Source organism: Ranitomeya imitator, chromosome 1 (assembly GCF_032444005.1).
Source record: "Ranitomeya imitator isolate aRanImi1 chromosome 1, aRanImi1.pri, whole genome shotgun sequence".
Lineage (NCBI taxonomy): Eukaryota > Metazoa > Chordata > Amphibia > Anura > Dendrobatidae > Ranitomeya > Ranitomeya imitator.
In genome coordinates, this window is record NC_091282.1 from 827,048,089 (window position 1) to 827,058,397 (window position 10,309).

At 45.2% G+C, this 10,309-nt stretch overlaps 1 protein-coding gene across 1 annotated transcript in view; it reads left to right on the top strand.

Moving 5' to 3' along the window:
- Positions 1–2,204, top strand: part of FKBP8 (FKBP prolyl isomerase 8) — an 88,930-nt gene extending 86,726 nt beyond the window's left edge. Inside the window, exon 9 of the mRNA XM_069740568.1 lies at positions 590–2,204. Coding sequence (XP_069596669.1) covers positions 590–676 — 87 coding nt within the window. The 3' untranslated portion in view covers positions 677–2,204. The remainder of the gene's footprint in view (positions 1–589) is intronic.
- Positions 2,205–10,309: the final 8,105 nt, after the last annotated feature.

The window sequence follows — 10,309 nt, forward strand, 5'->3', positions numbered from 1 at the left end:
TAGTGCGATCCAACAAAACATCAGATCACACTCGTACCGATGTTAGTCTATTGGGCCGTGCACATGACAGACTGTCCAAGGAAAAAAATCATTGCGTGCCCAAGTTGGATCAGGTATTTGGATCACACTCTGCTATGAAACTCAATGAGTGTGTGGAAAACGTGAGACTGTACTCTGATGACTTCTCGGTCAGTGATTTCCGTGCACTGATAGTGTCTGGTATCCTCAGACGAGAGCATCGGGTCACACTCTATACAAATGACCCTCTGATCAGAGTCTGATCAATCAGCCCGATTCTCTTGGATGGTAGAATCTATGGCAGTCTGATCCTCGCTTTATAGGCATATATTAGACTGTCACAGTCAGGTCCGGAGATCTGCGGCCAGTCCGTGCATCACGGGCCATACTTGGACATGGCCAAAACCCAGTGGTGTTTCACTGTGATTTCACAACATGTGAATGTGGCCTTAAAGGGTTTACATTTTACAGCCAAATCAACCCTTGTCCTGAATTTGTGATTTGTCACCTGCTCTAATGCATTATACCATTTTGTTCTGATATGCTAAAATAATTGTTTTCTTTTCCACAGTCTATTTCCTGGAAGTGGCTTTTTGGCGCCACAGCCATAGCAATAGGAGGTGTTGCCCTTTCTGTTGTAATAGCCGCCCGCAATTAAGCTGGCATTATTCGATTACGAGGACAGAAGCCATTTTCTCTACTGCAAAGATCTGGAAGCATCAACAATTCTCCCACCTTCACTCTGAAAGAAGTTTTGTGTAAGGTGCAGTGTACAATCGATAAAGATATTTACGTGATATTTCTAAAAATATTTTTCTGAGCAGATAATTTGTCCCGTCAATCAGCGCACCTTAATCACGGAGTTCTCTAATCGTGGGATGTGACAGTGCAATGATTTCAGCTCCATTCATGGCAGTGCTTGATGTACGATTTATGGATAATGAGAATGTTTTTGTTCTGTATATTTAGTGAAATGCCAAGGTCTGTACATTCCACAGGAGCTGAGCTCGTTCCAGCGTACTGACTGGCCGAGAAGCGCTGCACGTAAGGTGTCTTCACATCTAGTCGTTTTGGTAGATGTCGCACAGTGTTTGACATAGAAGACACCACAGGTTACCTGCTGGAGCTCCAAGACATCTAGGAGTCCCTGGCAAATAGTGTTCTGTATATTCCAGATTACTTTAATGACAAAAGAAAGATGTATATTTATTACAGAGTTTAAGAATGGTCCGAAATCTGAGGGTGCTCTACCATCTTGGCACCAACATGGTACATGTGAAAGGACGAAACACTTATAAAATTACTTTCACATTCTTTTTTTCTTAGCATTGGCTTTAAAAAGAGCATAAAATGGCATCATAATGGCACATGGAAGCACCCGGTCATTTCTCTGATATCTGTAGTGGGACCATTCCCTCCAAGCTGCTAGTAAGCTGTGTAGGAGCACACTGTAGTTAGCCCAATCATTATTTGCAATTGTTACTTACCTGTTCTTTTATTGTTGATATTTCAGTAAGAAGTTAACATTGCCAAATTCATATAACCTCCTATTGTTGAACCTTTAATCCAAACATAAGTGATTTAAATCAAAGTTATAAATTGGATTTGCAATACGATATACTGCCAATAGGTGACCCTTGAAGGGATATTCCAGCCCTCCTCACTTGTGCACCAGGAGGCGTTGTCACATTTGCAGACCTCTGCCAGCTCGTGTGCTGGAGCGACTGGAGCACTTCTCTCCTGATTACATTCTTATAGGAAGGTGCACAGGAGTCAGCAGATATGTGTAGGTGTGACGTCACCGGCCTTCTGATACAGAAGTGAGCAGAGTAAAATTGCCCCTCCATGTACAACGTTAACTTTGTTATGGCATCGAATGACTGAGCATTCAGTTTCTATGGCAATATAGCCAATGTTCTTGCAGAAAGCTATACCAAGACGTAGGCATTGATTTATAGGTCCTGAGATGGTTAATAGAGACCAAGTTCTGAGAGTTAGGCACTTTCCCAGACGTGCTACATTGCCTCCAGCTAATAAGTGATATATTTTGGAATTGAACCTGCTGGCTGTTGGTAGGTACCATTATGAAGACCATTTTAGAGATAAGATTATATATGTTAATTGATATAAATATTATATTGTTTTCATTTTATCGGTTAATAAACCTGATTCCACTGTTTAATTTATTAATGGTCTGTTCCAATGCATTGTGAGACTTCTAAATGTAATTATGAACATTTTGTGGAAATATCTTCTGGAAATGGCATGAAGGAAAAAAAATTGATTACGTAGTGCTGCGTCTCCTTAATTGTGAAGATTGGTAGAGGGCCAACAATCAAGTCCCTCTCCACAATTACTAATTGAGGTGGCATACTAGAAAAAGCTGCAAAGTGATTAGTAAACCGGCACTCAAATACGGTAGATCAAGAAATCTATTCTTCATTCCGGGCTAGAAATAAACTGGCCAATATACTAGCATAACGGGGAATGTATTTATAATAAATACTGCCATTTGTATGGTTTGTCAGTTCCACTGCTGGAATTAATATGAACACGTGTCAAGGATGTTATCGTAAGAGACGTAAAGAGGACCTGTAAGCCGATCAAAAGTGGTCCGCTTTTGTGTATTCCATTTTTATAAATCCACCATACAATCCAGAGCCTTAGGCCTTTTTACTTGGTTCTAGTTGTTATGGTCTGTTCCGAAGGGTGACGCTCAAGGGTACCAATGCAGACACCCCCCCAATTAACGCTATCGGCCACACAAAATTAGCACCAAATATAAGGGACCATATCTCTGGGACCATATGCCAGATTTAGAGAATCTAACTTTTTCCTACAAAAATGTTACTTTAGCGCTAAGTTTCTCATTTTAATAAGGGTAACAGGAGAAAATGCACCATAAAATTTGTTGTGGGATTCCTCCTGAGTATACCAATACCACATATGGGGTAGAAAACCACTGTTTTGGTGCACAGCAGGGCTCCAAAGGGAAGGTGCGCCGTTTGAGTTTTGGAATGCAAAATTGGCTGGAATTTTCAGCAGACGCCATGTTGCGTTTGGAGAGCCCCTGATGTGCCTAAACAGTGGAAACCACACACAAAGTATGCAGGTACCCCATACTTGGAAAACGACTGTTTAGTTGCATGGTAGGGCTGGAGAGGGAATGCGTGCTATTTTGTTTGGAATAGGTTGGGGATACCATGTCACATTTGAAGAGCCCCTGACATGACAAAACGGCAGAAACCCCCACAGGTGATCCCATTTTGTAAATTACAGCTCTCAAGAAACTCATCTAGGGGAGTAGTGAGTATTTTTAACCCTCAGGTGATTCACAAACTTGTATAAAATTGGGCTGAGTAAACGAAATATTACTATTTTTTTTTTTCCACTAAAAATGGTGCTTTGACCCCAGGTTTGCAATTTTCAAAAGGGGTAATAGGAGAAAATGAACAGTGTAATTTGTTATGCAATTTTTCCTGAGTACATCAGTACCCCACATGTGGTTAAAAACTACTTTGAACAGTGCAAAGTTTAGAAGGGAAGGAACGCCATATTATATTGCAGATTTTGCTGCACTAGTTTGAGGGAGCCATGTCACATTGGCAGAGCCCTTGGGGTTCCAGAATAGCAGAACCCACCTGTAGATGACCCCATTTTAGAAACTACACCTCTCAATGAATTCATCTAGGGGTGCAGTGATTATATTGACAACACAGGTTAATCACATAATTTTATACCATTGGGCAGTGAAGAAAAATTACATATTTTACCACACACAAAAAAAATTTTAGCCCCCGATTTTTACATGTTCACACAGGAAAATGGGTAAAAATAGTGCCAAAATGTCACACAATTTCTGCTGAACGTGGCAATACCCCACATGTGGCTGTACAGTACCGCTTAGCCATACAGCGAGACTCTGGAGGGACGAGCGCTATTTGACTCAAGGAGAACAACTTATTATAGAATAGTTTCCGGACTCCTTATACTGAGCCTCTAAATGCCAGGAGAGCAGAATCCCCCCCTCAAGTGACCCCATTTTGGAAATTACACCCCTTTGGGAATTTACAACAACAATGACCAGTCGGATAAACTAGTCATGGAAAGAGATACAAATCATACTTAAAACTTGAATGCTTTATTATAGACATATAAAAGTTAAAAGGCTTAAGACAAACACAAGGTGCACCCTGTACGGGGAACTCCAGTGCTATCCTGCACAATAAAGTTAGAGCTATACAAATATACTGTCAGTAACCAGGTGTTACATCAGAAAAAGTCACGTGCACTTTCTAGCAGATATATAAATGACATAAATCAATCAAATTAATACCAAAGTGTAGGTAACACATGAGTACTGAGAAGAATGGAAAAAATACCAAAGGTAAATAGGCCCACTAAAAAACTTGTATACAGGGTAAGTGCCTGTAGGTGTATAGAAATAAACACTAGATCACAAAGTATTTGGTCATATTTCCTCATAATACAGGGGCCCAACTGAAGATGGATAGTCCAGATGCTCCCCCTCACCCTGGCACGCATTTCGCCCTTAGGCCATGTTCACACTATGCGGTTTTTACTGCGGAACCGCGGCGATTTTGCCGCTGGGGGTCCGCAGCTGTTTTCCATGCAGGGTACAGTACAATGTTACCCTATGGAATACAGAAACCGCAGTGCACATGATGCGGAAAAACCCGAAAAAAACCGCGCTGAATTGCTGCGGAAAAAAAGAAGGACCATGTCACTAAGGACCATGTCACTTCTTTGTGCAGAATCGCAGCGTTTCTGCACCCATAGAAATGCATTGATCTGCTTACTTCCCGCATGGGGCTGTGCACACCATGCGGGAAGTAAGCGGATAATGTGCGGGTTATACCCGGGGTGGAGGAGAGGACACTCTCCTCCAGGCCCCGGGAACCATATTTGTATTAAAAAAAAAAAGAATTAAAATAAAAAATCATGTTATACACACCTCTGAAGTCTCAGCGCTGCACGCGGCCGTCCGGTCTCAGGTTTGCTATGCGACCAGGACCTTCGGTGATGTCGCGGTCACATGACCGTGACTTCACCGAAGGTCCTGGTCGCACAGCATCTTTGGAACTGGACCGCCGCCTGCAGCGCCGAGGAGATCGGGACGTCAGAGGGTGAGTATATCATCATAATTTTATTATTTTTAAACACTACTATTGATGCTGCATATTGCTGCATATGCAGCATCAATAGTAGGGGTAAATCCCGCAGTGGAACCCGCAGGACAAACCGCGATAAATCTGCAGGGATAACCGCAGCGGGTTTGCCCTGCAGATTTATCAAATCCGCTGCGGGAGAACCCGCAGGATAAAAAGGAACGTGTGAATGTGGCCTTAGCCTCTTCCCTTTAGGAATTTATCTACAGGTGTAGTGACTATTTTGACTCCATATGTGTTTTCTAGAAACTGGCAGCAGTGGATGTTTCTGAGTGAAAACTGCAAACTGCCATGGTAGTGACCAGTACTTTGTAGTGCCCGGTACGTTATGTGCAGCTCATGCTGCTGGAGACATTCACCCATAAATTGGGCGAGCTCTCACTGCTACAGAAATGCCAAACATATGGACGTTGTACGTGGATATAAGCACACAGGCTTAGAAGAGAGGGGGGCATTTGGATTTGGGAGTGCAGAATTGTGCCCTAGAGCTTTTGTACTACCAGTAATGTGGAAGCCCCCTATATTCCTGTTAACCGATGGACGTGAGTGGGGAATTTTTTTTTTAATTTTTTTTTTTTTGTGGATTGTGTTGACGCTTTTATTGGGAACATTTATCCGGCACTCTACCCAGAGCACTTACTTTGCGTATCCATCTAAATCTCAGAGTGACGTGATTCAGATAAAACCCCCAAGGGATCCATTCACTATAATGAGGCAGCAGAGTTGCTCTGGACTCCATCTGGCCTCTGTTCACTGGTGTCCTCCTTTTCAGAGGTCTGGCAGACCGCGCTTTTATGTACAACTAAAAAGACTGACACCGCTGGATCACGGGCCAGACTGCATCCACAGTGCCTTCATCTGCCTCATAGGGAAACTTCCGCTGGGAGTTCTATCTGAATCACGTGTTTCAGAGATTTACACAGAAACCCTAGTGTAAGTGTTAAGCATAGAGCGCAAGATAAATGTCAACCGAGCCTTACTGCGATCTTTGGGAGGCAAAATGAACAAATCAACAGCAGGTGAACAGTTAGTTTTATTTATTTTTTTAAGCCGTTGCTTGTGCGGTGTAAGTGATTAGGTGACTTTATGCTTCGGGTTGGTGCAATTACAGCGATACTAGATGTATATTGGGTTTTTATGTTTTGGCTTTTTATTGCAAAAATTATTTTTTGTATCTCCATGTTTTGAGAGCTATAGTTCTTCCATAGTTCTGCCAACAGTAATGTGATGGCTAGTGTTGAGCATTCCGATACCGCAAGTATCGGGTATCGGCCGATATTTGCGGTATCGGAATTCCGATACCGAATTCCGATACTTCCCGCGTATCGGATACCGGAATCGGAAGTTCCCAGAATTCAAATTGAACGCAGCAGCCAATGAGGAATGAATGAAAGTGTGGGCACATCCTGTTTAGCATGGTGGGCATGTAAGTACTGGCAAGGCTTGGATTGGCTGCTGAAATGATGTCACTCTGCACTATAAAAAAGCGCTGCCGCCATTTTGCGCTCACTCTGCTGTGATTTCAGTTAGGGACAGGACGCTGTGTTCTAACTGAGGGCCAGTTGAGCTAGCTAATTGCTTTATTTTCCTTTCCAAAGGCTAATTTAGCAAAACGCTGTGTGTTCTTCACTGTTCACCTTGCTCTTGCCTTGCAGCGCTGTTTTAACAGCGTTCTGCAAGGTCTCTGTGTGTGTGTGTGTGCAGCTCACTCTGTAGTCTGTGTGCAGCCATATACCCGGTTGTATTCAGCTCAGGGGGGGTTCACACTGCCTCACACAGTTGTTCTTTTTTGCTCTTAGTGCAGCCTGCTGCACATTTTTTCTCAAATTTCCTATTAGTGTTTTTCCACCAGTCTCCAGCTCTATTGTGGAAAAACACTACATAGGATAACCTAGAGGGGGGTTTTTGGGCCTTGCAGCGCCGTTTACGGCTGTCTGCACGGTCTCCGTGTGAGCCCAGCTCGCCCTGTAGTCTGTGTGCAGCCATAGCCGGTTGGATTCAGCTCAGGGTTCGTTACTGGCTCATACCTTGAGAAAAATTTTCCTTTTTTTCAAATAGTGCAGCCTGTTTAAAATTTGAAAAAAAAAATTCCTATTAGTGTCTTTCCACTCGTATCCAGCTAAATAGTGGAAAAACACTATATAGGATAACCTAGAGGAGGGTTTTTTGGCCTTGCAGCGCCGTTTACGGCTGTCTGCACGGTCTCCGTGTGAGCCCAGCTCGCCCTGTAGTCTGTGTGCAGCCATAGCCGGTTGGATTCAGCTCAGGGTTCGTTACTGGCTCATACCTTGAGAAACATTTTCCTTTTTTTCAAATAGTGCAGCCTGTTTAAAATTTGAAAAAAAAAATTCCTATTAGTGTCTTTCCACTCGTATCCAGCTAAATAGTGGAAAAACACTATATAGGATAACCTAGAGGAGGGTTTTTTGGCCTTGCAGCGCCGTTTACGGCTGTCTGCACGGTCTCCGTGTGAGCCCAGCTCGCCCTGTAGTCTGTGTGCAGCCATAGCCGGTTGGATTCAGCTCAGGGTTCGTTACTGGCTCATACCTTGAGAAAAATTTTCCTTTTTTTCAAATAGTGCAGCCTGTTTAAAATTTGAAAAAAAAAATTCCTATTAGTGTCTTTCCACTCGTATCCAGCTAAATAGTGGAAAAACACTATATAGGATAACCTAGAGGAGGGTTTTTTGGCCTTGCAGCGCCGTTTACGGCTGTCTGCACGGTCTCCGTGTGAGCCCAGCTCGCCCTGTAGTCTGTGTGCAGCCATAGCCGGTTGGATTCAGCTCAGGGTGCGTTACTGCCTCATACCTTGAAAAACAATTTCCTTTTTTTCAAATAGTGCAGCCAGTTTAAAATTTGAAAAAAAAAATTCCTATTAGTGTCTTTCCACTTGTATCCAGCTAAATAGTGGAAAAACACTATATAGGATAACCTAGAGGAGGGTTTCTTGGCCTTGCAGCGCCGTTTACGGCTGTCTGCACGGTCTCCGTGTGATTTAAACTAGCTCTGTAGCCCGATCTGCACCAAAAAAAAGGTTAAGTTCACCAAACACAACTTACACTTGTGTAGGCCACATTTGAAAAATAATAAAGTTTAGTCCACAATTTACAACATTAGTGTTTCTTACACCTGTTAGGAGGAGCATTACAGGAATAAGCACACTAAGGCCTTAGTACTTTTCTGCTTATCTTTATCTGTCAACCAAGATGAAGAGGGCAGGGAGTAAGGCACGTGGGCGTGGGCGCGGAGCAGGGAGAGGAGCAGGGAGAGGACGTGGTGATTCTGTGCCTGCTGCGGGCGCCGGTGACTCGTCGTCACTCAGTTTCAGCAGGGAACAGTCCTTCATGCGCAGCTTTGTCGGAGAGCGCCGTGCACCGCTGCTGCGTGAAGACCAAATTGAAGCCGTTGTCGGGTGGATGGCAGCTAACGCCTCGGCATCGACTTCAGTTAGTGCCACATCCTCTCAGGCACAGAGCACTGGAGAGCAGCCATCTGTCTCTTCACCACCTGCCAAATTGGCCAGGCAGTCAGAGAGCCCAGGACAGGAGCCGTCTCTACTTCTGTTCTCTGAATCTCTTGGCTTGGAAACAGGGGGCCAGCCAAGCAGCATTGGAGAAATGGAAGAAGAGGCAGTGTGCAGTGATGCCCAAAAGCTTTATCTCTCTGACTCTGAAGAGGCAGGTGGGCCAGTGCCTCCGGTGACCACAGCGCAGTACGCATCTGATGATGAAACTCAGGTGCCGCTTTCTCGTGCGTACTGTGCTGCTGAGACTACCCAGGAGGAGCAGTTGGTGGCAGAGGGTAGTGGAGATGATGAGGTCCTTGACCCATCGTGGCGTGAGGAACAGGAAGGTGGTGGGAGCAGCTCAGAGGAAGAGCTTCCTCTTACGGGCCAAAGAGGGAGAGGGAGGGGGAAGACTGCGGAGCCTGTAGCCTCCACTTTGGCACCCGTTAGGAGCCTGTCTCTTTCCAAAGCCAAAAAGGGCGCTCCCAAGACTTGCAGTGCCTGGTCCTTTTTTGACACAGTTGCAGATGACATTTGTTTTGTCAAATGCAAGCTGTGTCATCATAAAGTAAAAAGAGGGAAAAATGTCAGCAACCTCAATACCACAAATATGTGGAAACATGTGCGGACCAGGCACGCGGTGGAGTTACAGAAACACACTGAAGATGTAGGCCAACCAACAGCGGCAGCTACCACCTCTTCAGCTCGTGTTGCCTCTTCCTCCAGCTCACGCACAGCTGGTTTGGCTTCCTCCCAGAGACCTTGTGTAATTCCACCCACAGCACCACCTTCCCAGTCATCCTCACACTCCCAGTCTACTCTACAGCCATCGGTAGTACAGGCATGGGAGAAAAGGCGGGCATTCTCGGCCAACCACCCCCGAGCACAGGCTCTGAATGCAGGCATTGCCAAACTGTTGTCCCTGGAAATGCTCTCGTTCAGGCTGGTGGAGACTGACAGCTTCCGTGACTTGATGGCATTGGCAGTCCCACAGTACAAGGTGCCCAGCCGCTTTTACTTCAGCAGGCAGGCTGTCCCTGCCCTGCACAGGCATGTTGAGGCAAACATAAAACATGCGCTACTGAACGCCGTCAGTAGCAAGGTCCACCTCACCACCGATGCGTGGACCAGTCAGCATGGACAGGGGCGATATGTTTCCCTCACTGCCCATTGGGTTAATGTTGTTGAGCCAGGTACAGATCGTGCGAGTGGCGCAGGACGTGTCCTGCCCACTCCAAGGATTGCAGGAATCCAGTCTGTACGCATCGACTCCTCCTCTTACACCAGTTCCTCTGATTCCTCTCTGCAGGATCCGTCACAGTCCACCCCCACATGGACCCGTGAACGTTTACCTATGACCGACATGAGCACAGCCGTGGCCAAACGTCAGCAGGCCGTCTTGAAACTAGTTTCATTGGGGCATCGAAGCCACACAGCGCAGGAGCTCTGGAATGCCATAAAGCAGGAGAGCGATGTGTGGTTACTGCCAGCGAATCTCCAGCCAGGCATGGTAGTGTGTGACAATGGCCGAAATCTGGTGGCAGCTTTGGCCCTTGGCAACCTCACTCACATCCCATGTCTGGCACATGTGCTCAATT